Below are 24,169 nucleotides of genomic sequence, written 5' to 3'. Positions count from 1 at the left end.
GCAAAAGTCTGGGTGCTGACAGCCATTGGGGGTTATGATAAGGCTTCTTAATCACTTTGATGTGTTAAATACACGGGGTGGGGAAGGTGTTATTTCAGCAAGGTGTGGATCCCCACACCCAGGAGAAAGGTGGATAAACCCAGGGTCTGAGGCAAAAAGCAAGGGCTGGATCTGCTTGTGTGAGATGCTCTGGTGACTGCAGACACAAGAGTCTGTGGAAAATCATCACAGCACACGTTCTCGGGGCGACCTGGTGTGGCAGCTACATTTCAAATCGCTTTGTCTTTCTGAAGGACCCAGCAACAGTGCTGAGAGCTAGGCGGGCCCCAAGTCCATGATGGACACCTGTGGGGTGGGGGATAGGGTGCACTGGTCTGCTTTGCTCCAGCTAAAAGCATTTCAAATCTTATGATAAAAATAGATTGTAGCCAGAAAGATAGCACAGCAGAGAGGGCACTTGCCTGGCACTCAGCCAATCTGGATTTGATCCCCAGCATCCCATATGGTGCTCTAATCACCAACAGGGTGTACTCCTGAGTGAAGAGCCAGGAGTAACCCCTGAGTACCACTGGATATGACCAAAAATCTAGGGGGGGGGCGGATTATGTATGTTTTTGGTGTTTGTTTGTTGTTGTTTTTTTACCTCCAACCTTCAAATAGCAAAAATAATCCAGAGGGAAAGTGGTGGTTCTATGGAAACATTATTTACGGGGTGGAGGAGTAGCTGACTAGACCTTCATGCTGAACTTTTGTCTCAGAGCCAAGGCACCAAGGGAAGGCAGGAAGACCTTAGCTATGAGTCCAGTAGAAAATGGGAGGCTGGGACAGATGGCTGTTTTCTTAGGGTCCCTGGAATATTGGTTTCCTGGGATGCCCCTGAGGGGTTCTCACCTCCCACAGCAGTTTCTGCTCAGAGGAGAAAGTCAGGGTGCAGTGGGGGAGAGAAAAGGTGTGTCAGTCTCGAGCTGGGCCGGGCTTCTTCCCATGACCAGAGGGCTGCGCTTACCTTCCTGCTCCCTGCAAGCAAAGAACACGTGTCAAGGCAGCGGTGCTCTTGGCCAGCACAGCCCACCCCCAGGGCACTCCAGGACAGGACAACAGAAGGATTGTTACGGGCACAGTGCCCACGATGGCATGATGACACTGGGTCTTATGGGGCCTCACTAGCCCCTGCTTGGGGGGTACTTTCAATCCAACTTTCCTGCCTCCATTTCCATATGGGGCTTCTGGCCTATCTCCAGCCCTCTTGGCATTGCATCTTTCCTTCCTTAATTCCTTGCCCCATGCCTGAGTTTTACCCAGCACCCTCAGCTCCAAGAGAAGCACAGAGGAGGATAAGAATTCATCTCAGGAGTCCCCAAACATCCCAGAGCATGAAGAGCACAGTGGGGCAGGCCCTTACTCCCCAATACTCACTCATACTCCTCCACCACCTCCTCCGTGTCCGACATGGTCTGCTCTCCCTCCAGAAAGAGAAGAAAATCAAGGTCCAGAGGAAACATTCAGACCCAGAAAAGCCTAGGGTGAATGCAACCCCCCACAGCTGTCTGTGATGTGTGACTTGAACCTTCCTTCTTGACCAAGAGAAATAGCCAGCCCCAGCACAGTGACCAGTTTATGCTGCTTTTAACCCTGACCTGTGGCCAGGCAAACTGCTCAGCATTTTAGGGTTCCTGTTCAGATCCCTGGGACCGAGCAATATTACAGCGAGTAGGATGCTTGCTTTGTATGCAGTCAACCCGGTTAATCTCTGGCAATCCCGTAAGGTCCCTTGAGCCCCACCAAGAGTGAACTCTAAATAAAGAGCTAGGAGGAAGCCTAGAATACAACTGGGTGTTTCCCCCTAAATTTATGTTAACCTTGGGGCACGGGAAGGGGCTGAAGAAAATTCGGGTGTCCCAGGTTTGATTCACAACACTGCATGGTCTGTACCAGGAAAGCTCCCCAGTTGTGGTCCCCAAAACAAAGCCAAAACTTAAAACCTCTGATCATGTGCAACACCCCTTATCTCCTGATCCTTCCCAGCTAGAGAAGCATAGAGTTGAGAGTGTCAGAGCTGTACCCTCTGTGTGGGTATGGTCCACTCATCTCTGTAAAAGTTCCTGCATGGGGCCAGAGCAATAGTAAAATGGAGAGGGTCTTTGCCTCGAATGTGGCTGACTGTGTTTAATTGCCAGCATTGCATATGGTCCCCAAGCCAGCCTCTGTGGGCTCCCCATGTCCTGGGGTAGCCCAGAACCAAAACCAGGAGTAAGTTTAGTCTTGTCTGACTGAACCCTCACAGGTGAAAGTTGGATAGGATGTCACAACACAAAAACAATCACACAAAGATATAGGTACACAATCATACAGACACACAACCCCTCTCACATGCATTGTCTTTTACCCATACTCACACGCACTCACATAATCATTTATAGAAGCACAATCATACACAGACACAAAATCACACCTAGCACCAGTCATTTACACACACACAGTCACACATCATTACATAGATATACATGACATGCAACACACACATGACCAAAAGCCCTGGCAGTGTGAAATGCACACACACACACACACACACACACACACACACACACACACACACACACAAAAGCCCTGGCAGTGTGAGATGGATCTGAAGTGCTTGGGGAGAAGCCAGGGCTGGCCGGCTCTGCCCTCTAATTGCAGTTCTGCTACCACAGACAAAAAAGCACCTTAGAAAGTGGGTTCAGGAGGGCCCACTGCTATGGGCTCAGGCAGGGGCTGTGGACCCTCTTCCATCCACTTGCTGTATGTCTTTGGGCAGCTTATTTAACACCTCCCTGGCCCTGACACACAGTAGGTCTGCTCTGGCGCCTTTGGGCTCTTTGCCTGGACCAAAGTGACAACTGTGAATAGGAAGGTCTGGGAAAACTTGCCATGGGCAAGTCTGGGAAAACAGCCATGGGAGCTGCACTTTCCTCCTTCGAAAGGTTGGCCTCCCTTCTGGGTTAGGCCAGGTGTCCACTGGGAGAAACATTCCAGCAAGAACTATTAGTTCCCAGGGCACTGGTCACAGTTCACACCAGGCCAGTACCATCCACCCGCACCATCCCACCAACCCCACCACCTGCTCCAGAGCTGGTTCGTGGGAGGATTCAGGAATCTGGTGATGTCTGTATGGAGGAGACAGTGGACTCAGAAGTGGGCTCTGCCCACCTGCATATACCTGTTGGGGTATGTTGCGGTTGAAAGAAACAGCTGCCCTGTCTGGAGGCTTCAGACCCATGGCCCTTTACAACTTGCTCTATTGAGTCTAGTCCAGCTGAAAGATTCTGGAACAGCCAGCGTGACTGCATCCAGTCAGGACCCTCCCTGGGTCCCAAAGGTGCAGCAAGTAGGGTGCAAGGGACAGTGGTCTATGTGGACAGAAATTCAAACCATATTTTGGCTCCCTGAGGCAGGGGGTGAGAGTCAGAAGAGAGATGGAGTCTTGATCTCTGGAAGAACATTTGAGCCTCTATGGGTCTCCAAATGGGACTTGGGGCTGATTGTGGCCAAAGAAAAGCACCTTGCCGTGGGAGGCTGGGGGTCCCATGGCAGACAAGCATAGCCCAAGGGCAGAGCAGGAGGCCAGGCTCACAGCCTCACACAGGAGCTGCTTCCTGAGCCCTAGGAGGGACAAAAGTGGTTGTGAGGGCCCATTTGGGATGTATCTCCTTTTTTTTTTCGTTGTTTTTTGGGGACACACCTGGAGATACTCAGGTTTTACTCCTGACTCTGTGGCCAGGGATCACTCCTAGAGGATTTTGGGGACTATATGGATGCCAGGGATCGAACTTGGGTCAATTGTGTGCAAGGTAAATGTCCTTCCCGCTGTGCTATTGCTTCAGTTCCTTGAGGTCCCCCCCCCCTTTCTCTTCTCTCATCCGCCTGCCCTGGATCTGGCTGTTTCCAAGAAGGAAAGAGCATCTTGGAGCCCCTCCTGGGAGGTGCAGGGGCCAGGGCTGAGAGATACCAGCCCAGCCAGGAATTCCAAGGCCAGAATGAGGAGGAAAGGGAACGGGCAGTGGGGGTGGAATCCCCAGCATAGGAGGCAGTCAAAAATCCTCAGGACAAGGTTTGAAAGGTTCCCCGAGCCTGTGCCTCTAGGTAAAGCAGAAACAACAGAAGCAGAAAGAACAGAAGCAGAAAGGCCACTGGCCCCTCAAGACTACATTAGTTAGAGCTTCAATGTCTGATTTCATGTCTGATTTCTTTATGTGGGGCTACAGCTATAGCAGCGCTCTGTGCCCCTGTTTCTGACTCCCTAGGTAGTAGTCAGTTATAAGAGTCAACCCATGCAGAAAAACATCCATAATTTTAGACCCCTTGCTGAGTGACCCACCTGAAGCCACTGACCCTCTCTGGCTCCCTAAAGCAGAGGAGCCTCAAGGTTCAGGCGTGCAGGAACACTCTGAATTTCTGAGGAATGCAGGCTGCACCCTTGACCCTGGCCCCCCACATTCCCTTGAAGGCTCCCTAAGCCTGCAGCTGTTGACTGACCAGGAGAACAGAGGAGCAGGGTGAGGCCTGTGGGCAGTGGCGCCTCCCAGATTCCTCCTCAGCCCCCAAAAGGAGGGTTTGCCCCCTGAGACCTGGGTCAGAGGAGGAATTCAGGTCAGGCGGTCCCCAGCTGCACAGGCTGGGAATGTGCTTTGAAATTTCTCACCCTCTACACACAACCTCCCAGCCAGCTTCCCACACAGCAGCTCAGGGTCTGTGCCATGGGATGTGGGGACAAGATGGGACCAAGCCCAGGGCTAAAAAAACAACCATCCTGACTCACCCCTCCAAGGATGGCCTGTGAACCCTCAAGGACCACCGAAAATTGCTTAGTCCATGCTTTTCCTGGGAAGGGGAGGTAAAAGGGAGATGAAAGTCGGTGTCCACTGGGCAAGTATCCTAGGATGCCTGCCAGCCTTTTTCAGGGCTTTCAGGACCCATTCTTAGTGTTTGGGAGGGAAGAACTTGATCATGAGGTAGCAGTACTGTCTGGAGGTACTCCTTGATTCTCCCTGCTGCAGAGGATCCTGGAACCCTCGGGGAGAGAAGGGACAGGGCCCTAAATTGGGAGGGGACATCTGTTGCCAGTTCCCACATCATGCTAACTCCAGGGTCTCCGCACTTGGCCCAGCTGCATGTTGACTCTCTCTAATTTGAACCCAGGATTCTTGCTGCTCTTTAGCTCTGGCCTCCAGGCCACCCCAGGGGGCAGAGGGAGGCTCTGGGGAAAGGCCAGGCCTGGGCCCCCTCTTGGCTCCCTGCAAAGTCTTACCTTGGAACAGGCGCTGACAAGGCTGTGGTCACAGCAGGCAGGACTGGGAGAGGACAGGACACCGAGGCTTTAAGCAGGCCCAGGCGCCCGGACATTCACGCAGGAATGTGGGGCAGGAGACAGGGGCGGGGGCTGTGGCGTGAGTGGGGGTGTCGGCTGTTATTTTGGCAGGTGCCTGGAAGAGGGCCAAAAGAGACATGGCCCCCGCTCCATATAAGCCCATGTGGTTGTCCAGCTGCTCAGATAAAGCTATTTAAAACCAGGACAGATACGCTGGAGACAGAAGGAGCAGCAAGTGACATAAACCAGGTCTCCGTCCTGATAGCCCTGATAAGCAGGTGCCAGTAGTCCTGACTGGCCACAGCAGACTGGGGTTGGGGCTGGGGGTTGTGGGGTAAAGGTGCCTCCCTAGATGCTTTCCAAGTCTCTGGGCTAGGGGCCCAGCAGGTAGATGCTGGTTATACTCAGACCACCTCCACACAACGTGATACCAAGGGGACACTTCCACCATGCACCCTAAATCATGTTAGAAAGCCTTCTTCCACATTGGGAGCCAGTACAGAGGGGCTGAAACTCTTGTGGAAAAGGAAGTTCCATCCGGAAAGGGGACATGGCCAGGAACCAGATGAGGCTGACCAGCACTGCTTTATGTTGTATCTGGGATGTTGCAGCTCTGGTTCAGGAAGCTGAAACTAAGGCAGGTCTGAGCAGTCCCCTGAACCTTTCTTTTAAGGGATTGGTTTTAGGGGGGCACACATAAACAGTGCTCAGGAATCCTGACTGCTCAGCAATCGCTCTTGATGGATGGTGTTCAGTGCTGAGGACTAAGCAAGGTGAGCATCTTCCCTGCTGTACTCCCACCCTCATCTCATTTGGAAAGACTTCTTATCCCTACTCTGAGGATGGCCCAGGCCAAACCCTGACCTTCTACTACTGTCCCCCACCAGTCTATCTCACCTATTCTCAACTACTCTCTGCCCCATCTGGCCAGTGTCCACTGCTCCCCACTCTTCTCTTCTCCCCCATGGCCCTGAGACAGTAGCCATGTCACTCACATCAATGTTCCCTAGCATTATCTCTGCTGACAGAGACCTGCCACCTGCTCCTGGTCCACTCTGTGCCCAGAATCTCACCTGTCACTCAGTTGTAAAACTGTCTCCTGGGGTCTCCCAGAGCCTCTGAGACCTGAGTACCTGCCTCCAGACTTATCTCCAGCCACACGGTTGTCCATGCTGTATGAGTGTGGCAGACAAGCTAAAACCACCAGCCAGCTGCTGCATCCCCACCATGGGGCAGGCAGGAAACAGGAAGCCAGGGATCCCAGAAGATATGAAAATCCAAATTATTGGCTTCCCTGGCCAGGCTTCTTCTAGAATTCATTAATTGCTCGTCTACCCTCCCTGACATAAGCTCCTTCCAGTGAGCCACTGTTCCAGGTGAGTGCCCTTTAAGGAGGACTGGACCTAGACCTGACTATCCAGAGCCCAGAGTAAAGGCCCCTGAGATTGGGACAGCAGGAAACAGTTAGTGGGAGAACAGGAAATGCAAACTATGCACCAATACTAGGAGGAGCCACATGTGAGATCCCAGGACTGAGGGGGGCTTACATGAACTTCCTCCAAGGGGTTTCTTCCCACCTCATGCCCTCATACCCCCAAACCTGCATTGCTTCTCAGAGGCAGCTGCCAGGCACCCCAGAAACCTGGAATCTAGTCGCCCTTAGTCTCCACCCCAGGTCATCTCCTAATTCTGAGCAGACGGTGCCAGACACCACCTCATCAGTGGATATGGATCATATGGGGTCACAGATGTCTACACAGCTGGGAGTCTGAGAGCTTCAGATCCCCTGAACCCCATGATCCACAGCAGGAGCAGCTCTCTTGGCTGCCTGGGGTCTTATGGGCTGGGGGAGTGGGAGGGTGAGCTTAGTATGTCTCACACACACTCACAGACACATTCACAGACACAGTCATTACACATTTATACATTCTCCCACACCCACATACGTTCACTCTCAATCCAGACTATATTTGGTCTGAGACCACACCCAGCAGTGCTCAGGGTATCTCCCAACAGAGCTGGGTCACCTTGTGGAGCTGGGGACAGAACCAGAACTTCAGATGGCACCAGCCGTGCTTATTTTGGGGGATGGCAGTGAGGGAATGGCTGACTCCCCGAAGGTGTCAGTTCCAAAGCCTTGGAAGGTGTCTGGTCAAGGTGCATGGGCCAATGTGTGGAGAGAATATGCTACTGGCCAGTTTGTGGCAGCTTTGATCTACCCCTCTTCTATCACCATGCTTGACAACCAGGTGGTGGCTCCAACTGGGCTGTGAGGAAGAGGCAGCCATTCCCCGCTTAAAACCATGAGGCCAAGGACCCCAAAAGGCAGGAGTCTGAAAGGCAGGAACGCATGGCATGTCCGCCTCAGTCCTGGTTCAGACCTGCAAATGAGGGAGTTTATTAGTTCTTTCCTGAGACTCATGTTCTGGAGAAGGGAGAGGGCACAGAAGGACACTTCCAGCTAGGCCTGAAACAAAGGCTGAGGAGAAAGCTATGTAAGCCCCTTCAGTCTGGCTCTTGGGCCCAGGGACCAAAGAGGGCACCTCAGGCCTCAGCAGGAGACAGTACAAGTCTGTGGAAGCTGCTGCGGGGACAGAGGCAGTGGCTGGGAGAGAGTTGGGGGGTCCAGAATGTTGCTGCTGAGCCTGAAGAGAGTAGGTAGATCCGGAATATAGACCAGGGCCCACACAGCTGTGCCCACAGAAGGCCTGGCACACACCTTCCCCAAGGGGCCATTGGTGGTGCTGGAGCAGGCTGGATCTCCCCAGGATTCCAGGCCCCACATAGGGGCAGGAAAGGTTCAAAGCAGTGCGAGTGATTTGGGAGTGCTGTTGCAAAGGTCATAGCCAGCATCAGAGGTTCCTGGCAGTGACGTAGCTGTGTAGTTCCATCCGCTGCTCACACCTGTGGACAGAGAGCTATAAGAAGTGGGAAATGGCCCCCAGGTGGAGAGAGGCCAATGAGGCAAGCAGGGGTCTCTGGGAAGGCATCAAGCCTCATCTCCATATGAGGCCCCAGATCTGGCTGATGGGGGCTCTGTGTAGCACCCAAGAACAGGATATGGGGTCTGGGGTAAAGTGGAGACCCCCAGCATTCCCCTCACCTCTGCATCCAGCAAGGCCTCTGCTGGCATCTCCTGCTGGAGCCTCTTGGTGGCTACCGGTTCCTTCTGCATCTCCTGCATGGATAGAAGGGGAACTTGGGACTTGGGCCCTGCCCAGCTCCATGGTGGAGGACTCTGACCCCCACACCCCACACTCTTGGCATCTCCAGGCCCTCCAACCTGACACTACCCAGATAGGGCCACAGTACCTGCAGGGCCTGCTCGGACTCCTGAGACCTGCTGACCCACAAGCTGAGCTTGGACGTCACTGCGCCTGAGAGCTTCAGGTTGTCCTGGAGAGAGGGACAGTGGCTGTGGCTGGTCTCTGCTGCTCACAGTCAACCAGCATGACTGGGAGGACCTGCCCTCTGCCTACCACCAGGGACACAAACTCAGGGCCACCAGAAATAATGGACTTTGTGCACTGGGCTGGATGACCAGAAAGAACTTGGGCTGAGGTTCGGGGCTAAAGTTGTAGGCCCCAGACCCAGCCCTCACCCGCAGGCTGGAGGCCGTCTCAGCTCGGCTCTGGCTGACCAGTTCCTTCTCAAACAGGTTGCGTTTGTTGGCCACGTTAATGGCACTTGAGGAAGTCACAAGAAACTCGGTGCGGGTAGAGCCAGGGGACTTGATGGATTCTGCTCGCTGGGAAGAGACAAGCGTGTTGAGCAGGGCAGCAAGTCCTGGGAGCCCCACCCCAATCCTCAACTAGCACCACTCACCTGTACGGCCGTGCGGTATTTCTGCAGTGTCTCCTGCAGTTTCTCACCTCTTCCAGGGTTGCCTCCAATTCCAGGGCTGGCTGGGAGCCTCATGCTAGCACTGCAGGGTGAGGGGGCAGGACAGGCTTAGTCCCATGAGACTCCTGCCCACTGTGCCATCCGGGCATAGAAGCCCTAACTCACCTCCTTTCACCTCAGACCACACCTGCCAGACTAGCACTTTCTCCTCACTAGCCCCCTCTCACCCCCCATTACTTGCTCACCCCCCTCTACCATCCTTAGCTCTGCAGGCTGTGATGACCAGACTCCAGAGCCTCTAATCTCCCTCTCCATGTACCATGTGCACATAAGATCCTGGGCTTGTTGTGATCTGTCATTCTCCTGGCCAGTCCCTGGATTAAAAATGCCGCTCCTGGGAGTTGCGAGCTACTGCAGGGCTGAAGCATGTGCCCTGCTTCATTCCAGGTGCCCCTACCCTGAGCAGCCCAGAGCAGCCCATATCTTTAGGACTTTTGCTGGAATTTTTTGTTTTGTTTTGTTTTCTTTTTGGGTCACACCCAGCAGTGCTCAGGAATTACTCCTGACTCTGTGCTCAGAAATTGCTCCTGGCAGGCTCGGGGGATATGGGGGTGTCAGGCATGGAGAGTGCAGATATGGGATGCCCAGATTCGAACCACCATCCTTCTACATGCAAGGCAAACACCCTACCTCCATGCTATCTCTCCGGCCCCTTGCTGGAATTTTTGACAAAACTGATCAAGAGTCCCGGGGAGAGCACTCAGATTTCCTGACCATTGCTTGAGAGACTCAAAAAAGTTTTGTTCTTGTGGATAAGTGCACATGTTAGTACTCAGGACTTACTCCTACCTCTGTGCTCAGAGATGGCTCCTGGCAGGGGTTGGGGAACATGTAGGGTGCTAGAGAATTGAACCTGGGCCAGCCATGTGCAAAGCAAGTACTTTACCTGCTATACTATCTCTCTGGCCTCTCAAAAAGAAAACTTTTTTTGTTTTTGTTTTTGGGCCACACCCAGCAGTGTTCAGGGCTTACTCCTGGAGGGCTCAGGGGACACTATGGGATGTCAGAGATTGAAGCGGGGTGGGCCACATGCAAAGCAAGCACCCTATCTATCACTCTGGCCCTCAAAAAAAAGCATTTTTAATTAGAAATTTAAAAAATCCATTCCCAGGGCTAGAAACAGTTTAATAGACTGGAGCTCATGAACTCTGCCAGGTGCCTCATAAACAAACAGACAAAAGAAAAAGCTTTTCTCCTTTCTGGCAAGCAAACTGCCCCCAGCTGATGCCTGAATCCCATTGGAAGAAGTCATTGCTCTGGGCTGCCCCTCAACCCCCCAACTACCCTCACCTCCTGGTCTGACAAGCTCACCTGAGAGCTATAGCTGGGTCTTATTTCTTGGGGCCCCTCATCCCCACCCACCCTAGGTCCAGCCTGAGAACAGGAAATTCCCAGCATAGCAGCATATCAAAGCCTTTCCAGTTATTTTAATAAAACTCACATTAATGCTGGGAGAAAGGAAGGGGTTCATTAAACCTGGGATACTCAGGCCTATCACCCCTTCCAGTATCTACCTCCACCTCCCTCGGAGGACCTTCTGCACCCTCCATGGCCGACAGCCTAGACACTCCTGGTGCCTCTCCTCTGGTCCTGACCCCAGACCTGAAGGCCTGGGCAGAGATCATGCCCACCCCCTTCCTATGCTATAGCCTGACACAGGGAGAAGGTCACAGAACTGCAAAGCCCACGCGGAGGGAGCCCAGCCCCTAGCCCTGACCTGCGTGTTAAGGCGTCCGTGTTCTCCCTGCGGGGGCTCATCTGAAATGAGAGGAAAGACACTGGTGAGGTGGAATTCCTGGAGAATGTGGCCTCTCCCATGAAAGACTCCTGCCCCTCAGGCCCTGCTGGGGGCTGGAGATGCCCCCCTACACCTGCCCACAAAAGTTGCCAGGTCTCTTAAGCCACATGTTATCCATCTGCCTGGCAGCCTTCAAGCCCCAGCCCGCTCGCTCAACCTCTACCTCCTCCCCATGGTCAGGCACACACCAGAGTCACTAATGTAGCCAAAGTTGAGAGAGTGAACCAAGGAACCTAGAACCTAAGTGTACAGCCTGCAGTGAAGTGCATGAGGACTCCACACTTGAAGTTTGTACTATGGGGGGCTGAGTCAAAGGTGCAAGATTCCCCATTGCTCTCAGCCCACCATCCCACCCCCAACCCAGCATAGGAAGTGATGGCAGGTACTAATCTCCCCAACCCAAGAGCACCTTCTGCGCCAGCATTTCCCGCTAGATGGCGCTCCTCACACCTGTCCACATTCCCCATACTAGGTCTTTTTTTTCTGTTTGTTTGTTTTTTGTTTTTGTGTCACACCCGGCAGTGCTCAGGCAGTACACCTGGCTCTAGGCTCAGAAATCGGCCCTGGCAGGCACAGGGAACCATATGGGATGCCAGGATTTAAACCACCGTCTTTCTGCATAAAATGCAAATGCCTTACCTCCGTGCTATCTCTCCGGCCCTCCATACTAGGTCTTGAACCTGCTGCTTTTATGGACCCCAGGCCTTCTTTTAGCCCCTGTGGGAGTCACAGCACCCTTACTCCTCGTCTGGGGGAACCCTCCTAATATTTAACCAAAGGTCCTGAGATACACTGGCTGTAGTAGTTTCCTGGGTTGTCCACCAGTAGATTCTGAAGACAAAGCGCTCTGGGTTCTCACCCGAAAGGAGATGGTCCTGGGGCTGGAGCGTTTGAGGGAGCTGCTGAATGTGGCCTGGGTGGGTGAGGACCCATCTGCCTTGTCCTCCCCGCTGGGAATTTTCACCTGGGGAGCAGAGGGAGAGTCACTGGAGGGACCTGCTGCAGCCTCCATTCCCCCTGCTGTGGGGCCCCCCGGAGGCACCTTTCCTAGCTGCCTGCTGCCCTTCTGCCTGTGCAGTGGAGACAGCAGACAGTCCTGTGGAGCCAGGCAGGGCATCTAGCTCTGAAAGGAAAGCTTCGGGAAGGATCCAAGAGCTCCTGGGAGTCTGTGAGAGTCCAGGCCTGGAATGGGATGTGGTATGGAGTACAAGCAATCCCTTTACATACCACTGGCTAAAAATCAGGAGAAGCTGCAAGGTAAGCCAGAGGCCAGTGAGGGGGCAAGAGGGTGTCGTGCAGAACCAGAGGGGATAACAGGGGACCCTGTCCAGATGCAGAAGATGGGAGGAGAGGTCCTGTCCACCTGCAGGAGATGGTCAGAAGGGGCCCTATCTATCTGCCAGAGATGGGGGAGGAGCCTGCCCACCTGGAGGGTGATGGGTGAGAAACGGGTGGACAGGACCCGTTGGCTGGCTGCAGCCTGATCTCCAGGCTTGGCTGAGGAGGTGGGCTCCTTGTCAGGAAGGGTCCTGACTCTCTGGTCCTCGGGGGGAGATAAGTTTCCCTCAGGGGCCGGCTGTTCCTGTGCCTGGAGTCTCTTGGAGCCAGTCCTCCTAGGAGCCGGCTTTGGTGGCTCAGGGGCCTTCTCAGAGCCTGATGGCCTCTCAAACATCTGTGCTTTCTCAAACACCAGCTTCCTGTCCATGCCTGCAGACTTTCCTGGGGTCAGTGGCTTCTGGAAGGTACTGGGTCTCTCTAGTACCAAGGACTTCTCCCCTGGGACTGGTGGCTTCTGGAAAGCACTGGATCTTCCTAGAACTGAGGACTTCTCCCCTGGGGCTGGTGACTTCTCAAAGGCACTAGATCTTTCTAGAACTGAGGACTTCTCTCCCAGGACTAGTGACTTCTCAAAGGCATTGGGTCTTTCTAAAACTGAGGACTTCTCCCCTGAGGCTGGTGATTTCTCTAAGGCACTGGATCTTTCTAGAACCAAGGACTTCTCCCCTAGGGCTGGTGGCTTCTCTAAAGCACTGGATCTTTCTAGAACTGAGGACTTTTTCCCTGGGACTGATGTTTTCTCAAAGTTACTCAATCTTTCAAGAACTACGGACTTCTCCCCTGGGGCCAGCGACTTCTCGAAGGCACTACATCTTTCTAGAATCGAGGACTTCTTCTCAGAGATGGCTACTGTTTCACTTATGCTTGGCCTCTCAAAGGCACTGGATCTTTCTCGAATCGATGGCTTCCTCTCCAAAATAGACTTTGGCACTGATGTTTTCTCAACAGCTGGGGACTTCCTGGAGATAGGGGTCTCCTCAGGGTTCATTCTCTTTTCAAGTGTCACAGGCTTCTCTAAAACAGGCTGCTTGCATGTGTCCGTGACGCCCTTTTTCCCTCCTCCTGGCTCTTGGTCTTCCTGACTCTCCTCCTGGGCCGAGGGGTCATGCCTCGCTGGCTTCAGCCTCCCTGGAAAATGAGGGTCCAGCTCCTTGGGCCCCGGGGACTTTGGCTGAGCCTGTGGGGGGTCCGAGCCACCTGGGGCCTCCTCAGCTTCCGGTTGCTCCAGGATGGAGGACCGGGCTGCTCCCGCCTGCCGCATCTGCCGCCGTTTCCTGAGGAGGGACTGGACGTCCTGCTCTTCATCCTCGGGGGTCGGGCCATGGTGCTGGGGTGTCTCTGCCTTCTCAGAATTCTTCTTCTCAGGGCTCTGCAGTCTGAGTGTAAAAACAGAGACGAAGGAAGAAGAATCAGAGAGGTATGGTGGGGCCTGAGATGGGTCCGATTCAATGGAGGTCCCCCCAGGAGAGGTGGAAAAGTCAAGACCTGGGCTACCCCACATAACCGCTTAAATTAGGGCCACTGTCAACTTCTCACATACCCAGAACTTCTAGGCTGTTAGGGAACAAAGTTCCCCCTCTGTCTAAAAGGTTTAGAATCCTGTAGGGTCTCACCATGTAATACTCAGACTCACTGAACAAGTACTTTGGATGTGCCAAATCCAGTGGGGGGAATTGGAGGGCAAAAGGCAAGAAGGCAGCACCTATCCTGACCACAAGCTTAGTGTAGAAAGGTATCATTAGGGGCTGGCAGATGACCACACAGGGACCAAGGATTGGTGAGGTCCAGGATACCGTTTTTCTACCTTGTAGGGGTTCCAGAACAATGCATCACATCTGTGCCCCCCCCCCCACATACACACACTGCAAAACAAGATTGTCCTTCCTCACACCCTCCTTGCCTGGAACCACTTGACATTTTTTCTTTTTCTCTTTTTATTTTGGGGGTGGTAGTGGTGGGACCCTCTCATCTCAGGGGATCCAATGGCCACTTCAGGGCTATCAGAACCATTCTTATGGTTCTCAGAAGTCCCCACAGACACACACAGTAGTGCTTGGAGAACCATGAGGTCCTGAGAACCAAATCCTGGGCTCTGCGCTACCTCCTTGACTTGGGATTTGGAGCATGTAAGCTCATGGCCTGTCATTTGCAAACCCACAGGCGCAAGCCCTGTCCTAGTACCATGGCAAATTCAGCCCTCTCTCCTTTTCCCTCATAACCATGTACTCCAGGTAGCAAGCTAGGAGAGTGAGGATAGAGGGAGAGAGCTGGTTGATAGGGGAGCACCCATAAGATGCTCAGAAGAATAGAGGAGGGTAGTTGTCTTGAGGTGCAAGTAAGGCCCTTTCACTGGAGCAATAGTACAGTAGGGAGGGTGCTTGCCTTACATATGGAACCAACCTGCGTTCAATTTCCAGCATCTCATATGGTTCTCCAAGCACCACCGGGAGTGATTCCTGAGCACAGAGTCAGGATTAACCCCTCACACACTGCCAGGTGTGACCCAAAACCCAAAAAGCTTAAGAGGATCTTTCTGCTAGTCTAAAGTTAGTCTAGTTTAAAGAAGGTAGAGTTCCAGGGATGCTAAGACTTTTGTTTTCCTGTAAAGGGTCCGGAAGGCCAAATGAGCTGGGAACCCCAGGATTAGAGGGAATTAAATCTATCAGTGACCACCAGATAAAGCTGAGTCCTGCCATCTCTGGGTGTCCCATCTCCACACCTGTGGAGGCACCCTCCTTCCCTGTGACCCAGAATCTCCACCTATAAAATGGGTTAATGAGACCTCTTTGTCCAGGCCAGTAGGAGGATTAAGTGATCATGCCCAGGAAACATCCACTGAATGTGGGCTCAATAAATGGTGCCTGCAGAGGGCAGAGCCAGCCGTGCTGAGGAGGGTGTCCCCCAACTTCATTCTCACATCCTTTAAACTCATTCTCCAGGCAGCCCCCACCCCCTGCCAAAGCTGGACTTGGCATTGCTAAGTCCAGCCCCTTCCCTGGGATCAGAGTCGCCGCACAGTCCCAGCACCTCTCTGTGGCTGGATGGTCTCCATTCGAAGTGTGATGGGGACTCGTTTCCTCCGACGTGGAGCTTAGGGCCCGGTGACGGCGCCGGCGCTCGCGTTGTTGCTCCTCTTCATCCTCCAGACTCCATTGCCTGGTCAAGCTGTGGGGGAAGGAGAGGGTCAGTGCACCCTGAAAACACCTAGTCAGGCAGCACAGTCATCCAGTGAACCCTAGACACACAGCTTCTCCAAGCCAGACACAAGTGCAGACTCACAAGGACCAGGCAGCCACCATTTTTGAGCACATTAATCATGTGACTGGAGCCATAGCACAGTGGGGCTTGGGGGGCATTTGCCTTGCATGCACCTGACCAGGGTCCCATCTCTGGCATCCTATAGTCCTCCAAGCACATCCCTAAGTGATCCCTAAGCACAGAGTCAGGAGTAACCCCTGAGCACTACCAGGTGTGGCCCCATAACAAAACAAAATTTCATGATTTAAATGTAACCATCAACCTTTTAAACATTATATCACACAGTGATTCAATTTAAAATATTTTTTAAAAAACACATAAAAATTATAGCATTTTGGGCCCGGAGATATAGCTCAGCGGTGTTTGCCTTGCAAGCAGCTGATCCAGGACCTAAGGTGGTTGGTTCGAATCCCCGTGTCCCATATGGTCCCCGTGCCTGCCAGGAGCTATTTCTGAGCAGACAGCCAGGAGTAACCCCTGAGCACCGCCGGGTGTGGCCCAAAAACAAAAACAAAAATTATAGCATTTTGTTTCATACTGAGAAAATGACCTATTACCATTGCAACTGTTTTTCTGTATTTTTTTAATGAAGCATGAGAAAAATTTCCCTTTTAGGGGTATAGAAGATAGCTCAGAGGGCTGAGCAGAAGGTCTGGTTTAATCCCTGGCCCCAAATGATCCCCAGAGCACCATCAGAGGCAACCTCCCAAAACCACATCAACTATAGCCCCTGAGCACCCAAAAAGAAAAATATTTTGTATTTTGAGTATGACCTGTATTTATGGCTCACATTATAATCTGAAATTTCTCTAAAGCTGCCAGAATTGTAATTAGGCCAGAGTTTCCTTGCCTGGAACCTTTGACATTTTTCCTTTTTCTCTTTTTATTTTGGGGGTGGTGGTAGTGGGACCCTCTCATCTCATGTTCAGGGGATCCAATGACCACTTCAGGGCTATCAGAACATTCTTGTGGTTCTCAGAAGTCCCCACCGACACACACAGTAGTGCTTGGAGAACCATGAGGTCCTGAGAACCAAATCCTGGGCTCTGCGCTATCTGATATGTGAGGAGTACCACCCCAGATTAACAACCAGCATTTCCAGCACAGGGGTGGGGGCAATGCCAGCCAGGAAAGCCAAAGGCCTTATTTCATTCAGGCCTCACATGGAACTGTGAAGCAGGACAGGGAGCGGCCCACAGACAAGCATGTCCTGGACTTGTGTGAGAATTAGCCTCAATGGAAAAGCACAGAAATATCCTTGGGTCTACTGTCCACTTTCAGGAACAGAGACTCACCAGACAGAGCCCAGTGCTGAGACCCCTCACTCCAGGGTCCTCTGAGCCTCCACGCGATGAGAAGTGAGAGCTCTTTACTCTCCTTCTTTGCTCTGGCCCCTAATTGCCCCTCATGCATAGACACCGCTAGGCATACTCAAGAGCCCACCTCTACCTTCTCCAACTGTCCCATCCTGGCTCATCTAGACAACTATCTATACATGCCACCACCTTACCTTACTACCCCTAGTCCACCCAACCACAGTGCAAATTCTAGAAGGGCAGCTGCAGTAGATGGGCCAGGAGACTGGAAACCATCGCCACAACCCTGAGATGTGGACTCAGCCCAGCCATCCCCACCAAAGCTCACAACCACCTCTCAGTGCCCCACTGCCCCCATCAAAGTACTAAAAACCACCTGAGACCAAAGTGCCACCACTCAGCCCCTCATCTAAGCACCTACATGATACCAAAGTGCCCAAAGTGCCATGAATTACCCCCAAAGTGCTTGAATTATCTTTAAAAATATCTGAAATTCTCCCAAAATACCTGAATTACCACAAGTACCCAAGTTATCTCCAAAATACCCAAGTTACCCCCAAGTGCCTAGATTATCCCAAAGCACCTGAATTACCCCCCAAGTGCCTGAGTTGTTTCTTAGGAGAAAAGAGATGCCACAGACATTCTGAGACAATCAGAAAGCAATAGACTTAGAAGGTTTCTCTGGGATCTCTGACCTGGCAGGGTCCTGATGGGGAACAGGACTTGAGTAAGTGAAAGTAGAGAGGACAAGTGGAGGTGTTAAGGGGGTGTGGAGTTGGGACTGCTTCCCCCAGGACTGTCCTGGGCCATCCTCCAGCTGTCTGGGGCCCACTGAGAAGATTATAGAAAAGGATCCTTGCTCCCTCCCTCCCTCCTTCCCAGCATTACCTCCACTCTCACAGGCCAAACCCGCTCTCCCAGCCTCTCCTCCTGGGCTCCTCCCTCCAGCACCAGGAAGGCGAGCCTTGATTAGGGGGAACACGTGTCTCTAAGAAAAACAACCCACGCCAAACCCCAAATCTATCATGCCAACTGCACAGGGATGGCTCTCTGGGTCTGCCAGGCAGCTTTGCCCTTCTGGCTTCCAGCCCTGCCTACGCACAGGTTTCACTACTCTCCCTTAAGTGAAAGAATGGGGGATGGCCACGGGAGGACCTGGGAGGCCCACATGAGCCCCAGTGTGACATCCAGCAGCAGGCTGGAACCCTGATACTCACATGCTCCCTGGTAGTTTTCTGAGCTCTGATCACAAGCCAACAAGGCCCCAGAGACTGGGGTGCCTAGGCAGGAACTCAAACCTGATCTAACCTGACATAGGGAAGCCAGACCACCAACAGGAAATATTGAAGACAAGCTGCCAAGTCAGAAGTAAGTGATGCAAAAGAATGCAGTCCTGTCTGAGTCCCAGGAAGGGCCCCGGGAACAGGCAAGAACCAGAGGGCACAGCGGTGCAGAGGCCCAGGGGACAGGAAGCCATAGCCAAGGCCAGGCCAGAATTGGGACTGCATGGATTCAGCAGGAATAGGGGGGGGGCAACTTTGAGAAGAGAGAGGAGACAGGGAACCCCTCAAAAGGCTCCTTTGCTCACCCAACTGAGGGTTATATGGCTGGAAATGGGGCACTGGGGAAATGGGGAAATGGGGAAAAGGGGGGAAAATGCACCCTTTGGAGACAGTACCTACAAGGGTGCTGGTGAATTGAATGGATGGGAATGAGGGGTGAGGAAAAGTAGAACCACAGCAAATGCCTCCACGTTTGACTTGTGCCATCCCTGCATGACTCTGAAATGGGGAACATCAAGGAGGTGCAGAATAGAAGAAGCAAGTTCTATTTCTGGCTTGTGAGATAGTGGAGAGTAAAAGGAAAATTTGGCTTGAAGTTGAGAGAAAACCAGGGAGGAATATGGTTCCCCCACACTCTTGGGAGAGACATCAGCATGGGACTCCCAGTCTCTTTGAAAAACAGAAATGAAAGGGCTGGAGCACTTGCCTGGCATGTGGCCAATCTGGATTTAATCCCAGCATCCCATATCCCCAAGTCAGCCAGGATAATTCCAGAGTAAAGGGCCAGAAATAAGCCCTGAGCATCACCAGGTGTAGCTCAAAAACAAACAAAAAGAAAAATAGACAGTCTGGTCTAGTCAGGAGGGAGGTGCTAGGACACAAGAGGGTGGACTGGGGAGCTACAACCCTTCTTGTGAGAAGCTGTTCTAAGCAGAAGAGTAAAGGAACTATGGGAAGATTTTCTCAGTGGAATCTCATACATACACACTAAACACACACATGCACACATTACAGACACTTTGCATGTCACAGAGGGACCAATGAAAAGGAGAGAAACTGGGAAAGACCATGCACTCCTGCCATAAATGCATCTTCTCCCTGAACTGAGACAGGAGAGGCCTGGTGATCCCTTGTCAACGGGCAGCACTTGCCCCCATTCTCCAGAGGTCTGTGTTGTTCAGCCTCTGCCTTCATCAAAACATGATAGACTGGGTGAATTCTCAGTGCCCCCTACACACAGGCAAGGAGCTGTCTTTGGAAGGGAAGCTTCCGAACCATTCTGTTCTAACCCATGATGCCAGCTACAGATGAGTGTGGCTTCCTGTGTGGAGCTGGAGAAGGCCCCACACAGTCCCCAGCCCCTGACACAGATAACCATGACCATAGCCCCAGTGTGGCTGCTCCTCATTCATTGCTCCAGCTGAGGGTCTCCCAGGAGCTGGTCTCTAGCACTTAACTTTCAGGGAGGCTTGCCTTTCTCAGGGAGGCCCTCTCCTTTTCTGCAGCCTTCAGGACTGTAGCTCTGGGGAAAGTGACCTGTGAGGCCCCAGCTCCCTACCCAACCACACCCCAGGCGGGTCTGGAGAATTCCTGGGTCCTCAGTCACCCCATTCCCACAAGCTCCTTTCAGCTTGTTTGTTTATCCTCCATATATGGTGTGTGATCTACAGGGGGAAATGACTCACTCCACAACTAGCCCTAGGGTCTCTGAAGAAGGGGTATCCAGGAAGGTCCCCCCAACTGCACATGGAGAACTCATAACTCCCCTAGGAGGAAGGGTCACCTGCAAGGAATCACGGGGCTGCCAGCCTCACTCCCACATCACATAACCCTGAAAACAGAAGTCCCTTTGGCACCACCCAACTGGGAGGGATAACATTCTATCCAAAATCAAGTCACTGAGGAGGAAATGAATGGGCTGGGAAGCCGGGAGGGGCCAAGGTCAGTACCAGGAGGGGCCTTGGCCCACACAATGACCGAGCCCCAATAATAAACGCTAGTTAAAACCTTGTTGAACATTGTGAATAATAAGGAAATCAAAAACAAGAACATCTGAGTATGCTATCAATCAGAACAGGAAAACCCCAATGACTTCAAGCTCAGGTCATGCCAGGGTTCTTTCATTTTGCAGACTATCAAACTGAGATTCATGGGGTTGAATAAATGTCCAAGAAAAAGGAATCCTGGGCCGGTGAGGTGGTGCTAGAGGTAAGGTGTCTGCCTTGCAAGGAACAAACTACAGTTCGATCCCTGGGCATCCCGTATGGTCCCCCCCCAAGCCAGGGGCGATTTCTGAGTGTGTAGCCAGGAGTAACCCCTGAGCATCAAATGAGTTTGGCCCAAAAAAAAAAAAAAAAGAAAAGAAAAGAAAAAAGAATCCTGGGGCTAGAATGATAGTACAGTGGGTAGGGCACTTGCCTTTCACATGGTCAACTGGATTCAATCTTCAAGCCCATATAGTCAGTCCCTGGAGCATCACCAGGAATGATTCCTGAGTGCAGAGCCAGGAGGAACCTCTGACTGAGCATTGTCAGGTGAGGCCCAAAAACAAACAAGCAAACAAAAGACAAAAGAATTCATCTTCCAATCACATCCGTCTCAAAACAGCCCTTAACCACAACCCCAAGTCCCAGGAAAGGATGTTCTGAGGATTGGAGAAAGGCAGGATAGGGGATTGAGGGAGGCAAGGCAGAGTGAGTGCCACCTTCTTAAAGCTCTACAGCTGACTCTTCAGAGCCTGGAGGTGCATCCACAGAACACCCCTGCTCAGGAGCTGAAGTCACTACTTGCCTAGCTGCCCCTACTGATTCCCCCTGGGCTCCTTCCCCTACTTTGGCCTTCTGGACCCTGAGAGATGCTCTTCTCCAACCTGATTCAGACCATCCTGAGCCCTTTCAATGATTTAAATGGCATCCCCAGGACTTTTCAACACCAGCAGACCATCCTGCATCTTGCATGTGGATTCAGACCCACAGTTAAAGCCAACCAATAGGCTAATCAGTGGTTTTCAACCTACCTACTTTTGTGGCCCAGCCAGATCTGTGGGCTAGAAATTGAAGTCATTACTCTAGAAAATTCTCCATCCTCTTATCTCTGAAACATCTTACTCTGAAAAACCATCTAAACTTTTGATGGTCTCCCCCACTGAGGTACCCTCCCTAGAGCCCATCTCCCTCCAGGAGCAGTAGATCATTTTTGGTTTGTTTGGGGGTCACACCTGGCTGTGCTCAGGGCTTACTCTTGGCTTCTAGGATCACTCTTGTCAGGCTTGGGGTATCTTATGTGGTGTCAAGGATTGAACTTGGCTGTGTGCAAGGTAGATGCCCTACCTGTTGTACTATTACTCCAAACCTTTCAAAAGTGCGTAAAGGTACCTTTACTATTATTTTCCATCCATGGTGAATGCAAATATGAGCCCATGACAGGATTAATTAAGGTTCAACATGGACTGGAGCGACAGTACAGTGGATAGGACACTTGCCTTGCAAGCAGTCAACTGAAGTTAGATCCCCAGCATCCCACATGGTCCCCCAAGCCCACCAATCACTCAGGAGTGATTCCTGAGTATAGAGCCAAGAGTAAACTCTGAGCACTGCCAGGTATGCCTCCCCCAAAAATAAAACCAAACAAAAAGATTCAACAGCTCTGGGGAGAGTCAGGCAGATGGTAGATGCTGCCCCAGAAGCATTTGTGGGGTCTCTGGGTTCAAGGAAAGGGATATGCAGGCTTCCTTGGGAGCTAGACTAGTTCTGAGCAAAAAGAAACAGTTTGTTCCAGCCAGCTCTGAGGCTGACCAACCCCCCAAGCTAAGCAGGCCACTGATGCCCCTTTTGCATGCGGGGTCACCATGGGTGACCACTGAGGCCCCTTCTAGGAGGGCTGGTCTCAATCTTTAAGGAGAAATGTCAGGGCAGAAGGAAGGGCAGTAGGGCAGCTGCATGGCCCAGCAGGGAAATGATTAACCTCTGCCCCTCCGTGCCAGGAGCTCACCCCCTGCAGATAGGCCCAGCCCAGGTAAGAAAGGACAAGGCCATAGCCCAGGCCCTACTGCACAGCACCATCCACCACCAGAGCATTTGAGCCCTGGTGATCTCAGGGTGGCTGCAGCTGGGCCTCCTCTCCCCAGTGAGATCTTGGGAGGGGGCCCTGCTCAACCCTCAGGCTGCATGACAGGAGTGAGTGACTCACACTGCACCCGCTGGGGCTTGTCCCCTGGGAAGAGCCGAGGAGCATTCGGTCCTCACTCCAGGTGCCCATCAGAGGAGTGGCAGCAGCTGCCAGCCGGCTCCTGAAGGACTGGGGTGGGCAGGGGCTCCTGTGGCAAAACTGGTTCCCCGTGGGAACACGGTCCCACCCCTGCGGCCACATGAGCCCACGTCCATCACCATGCCTGTTTGACGGGACCGGGCCTGGCCGTCCCCAGCTCTCATGTAGCCACTCCCCACACAGAATCACACGTGGCCCAGAGGGCCCCAGCTCCAGGCAAGTGGGTCTGGTTGGCATTTCAGTCTGTCCTGGTCCCGAGTCTTCCGGACATGCTCAAACTCAAGACACAGAGGCCCGAAACTCCAGGCTCGGGTTAGCGACCCTGCTTCCCCCTCCCCACTCCATCAACGTGCCCACACGTAGAGGCCCACAGTAAACCAGACACACGCAGAGATGCCACCTCCAGGGCAGAGATACCCCATACCCACAGAGTCCACAGCCTTGAACCCCAGCCGCACCCGGGCACACCCATCCCTGCAGGAGCCCCACCCCAGCCCTGAACTGCTGTTCCTCTCTGTGAGCCCAGCAGGGTGGGGGCCTGATGGTGCCCTGACAACTGTGCTGCACAGAAACAGGAGGTCATGAGGGGCTAAAAGCTGGACACACACACTCCCTCAGCGCCAGAAAGTATGGAGGGAAGGAGTGGGGGGGGGCCTAGCCCCAAGCCTGGAAAAAAGCAAGAAAGTTAAGGGTCAAGGTCAGCGCCTGCATAAAGGGCCCTACCCCCTCCAGCCTGGCAACCCTGGATAAAAGGAAGAGGCCTAGCTTCCTTAGTATCCCTAGTTTCCTTAGGGGTACGTGAGCCCTCACCCAACAGACTTCTCTGAACCCCCCATCCTGAACAGTCAGCAAGGGTCCACCCCCTGGCACTTTTGAGGGACTAGCTCACAGGAAAGACTAAAGCACAGAGTCTTTAGTGTCTATCCCAGACATTCCCCAATATGACACACACACACACACACACACACACACACACACACACACACACACACTTGCATCCCACTCCTGCCAACGAGGGGGGAGCATCCCCTGCACTAGGCAGGGAACCCCGAGCAGTGCAAGCGGCGGGGTGGTGGGGAGGGTCTTCTCTCGGGGCATGCATGGAGGTGACTGCCCAGCCCCACGCAATTCCTCCAAGCACCCCCTTTCCCTCCTGGGTGGGGGGTCCGGGCGGAAGCGCTTTGGAGGTCAGGGACCCCGTGTGAAAGAAACCTCAGTGCCTGAGCGACTTGCAAGGAAGGTGCAGAGGAGTCCCCCAGTCGGGACCCCCACCCTTAAGAGCAGCCAGCGCGGGGCGGGGGGCGCTCACCTGGACAGCGCCGACCAGTCCTTCCTGCCCGCGAACATGCTGGAGCCGGCGCCGCCGCGTGCCTGGCAGTGCGGGGCGGGCGCCGCACACCTGCGCCCCTTTCCCGGCCGGCCCAGGTAGGTCACATGGTCGCTGAGATCACCCCGCGCGCGCCCATTTGCCGGCCTCCCGGGCGGGGAGCGGCGCGGCCCCTGGGTGTGGGCGGCGCAGACAAAGCCGCATTGATCTCCGCCCCGGCGGGCCCAGGTAGACGGGCCGGCCGGCCGGCGGGCGCGCGGGCAGGCTGCGGGAGGGGGCGCCGGCCGACCCACGGACGCGCGGGGCTGGCTGCTCGCTCGCTGCCCGCGGCCA

At 53.3% G+C, this 24,169-nt stretch overlaps 2 protein-coding genes across 2 annotated transcripts in view; both read right to left on the bottom strand.

The window, feature by feature from the left end:
- TNNT2 (troponin T2, cardiac type) overlaps nt 1-1,451 on the bottom strand; it is a 12,560-nt gene extending 11,109 nt beyond the window's left edge. The window contains exons 1-3 of the mRNA XM_049770804.1: nt 1,417-1,451; nt 1,007-1,017; nt 892-906 (exon numbers count right to left, since the gene is read on the bottom strand). Coding sequence (XP_049626761.1) covers nt 892-906; nt 1,007-1,017; nt 1,417-1,451 — 61 coding nt within the window. The remainder of the gene's footprint in view (nt 1-891; nt 907-1,006; nt 1,018-1,416) is intronic.
- A 6,428-nt stretch (nt 1,452-7,879) lies between these two features.
- Nucleotides 7,880-22,673, bottom strand: LAD1 (ladinin 1). The gene is made up of 13 exons (XM_049770803.1): nt 22,598-22,673; nt 22,432-22,455; nt 18,549-18,581; nt 18,129-18,240; nt 15,414-15,551; nt 12,475-13,762; nt 11,908-12,012; nt 10,968-11,008; nt 9,173-9,272; nt 8,949-9,095; nt 8,660-8,743; nt 8,451-8,525; nt 7,880-8,251 (listed from the first exon to the last, which is right to left on the bottom strand). Exons 1-13 carry the CDS (start codon nt 22,671-22,673, stop codon nt 8,246-8,248), a joined length of 2,229 nt encoding a protein of 742 aa, XP_049626760.1. The 3' UTR covers nt 7,880-8,245.
- Nucleotides 22,674-24,169: the final 1,496 nt, after the last annotated feature.

This window comes from Suncus etruscus, chromosome 3 (assembly GCF_024139225.1).
Source record: "Suncus etruscus isolate mSunEtr1 chromosome 3, mSunEtr1.pri.cur, whole genome shotgun sequence".
NCBI lineage: Eukaryota > Metazoa > Chordata > Mammalia > Eulipotyphla > Soricidae > Suncus > Suncus etruscus.
Note: the sequence above shows the minus strand (reverse complement) of the source record. Positions and strands in the feature narration are given on the sequence as shown.

Excerpts from the sequence above, each read along its gene's own strand:
- LAD1 (XM_049770803.1), bottom strand. The coding sequence starts at position 22,673 with ATGAGAGCTGGGGACGGCCAGGCCCGGTCCCGTCAAACAGGCATGGTG. Across the intron at positions 11,009-11,907 it reads CCAGGACCATCTCCTTTCGG|ATGAGCCCCCGCAGGGAGAA; the intron begins GTGAGAACCCAG and ends CTCTCATTTCAG. Across the intron at positions 9,096-9,172 it reads AATACCGCACGGCCGTACAG|CGAGCAGAATCCATCAAGTC; the intron begins GTGAGTGGTGCT and ends GTCTCTTCCCAG.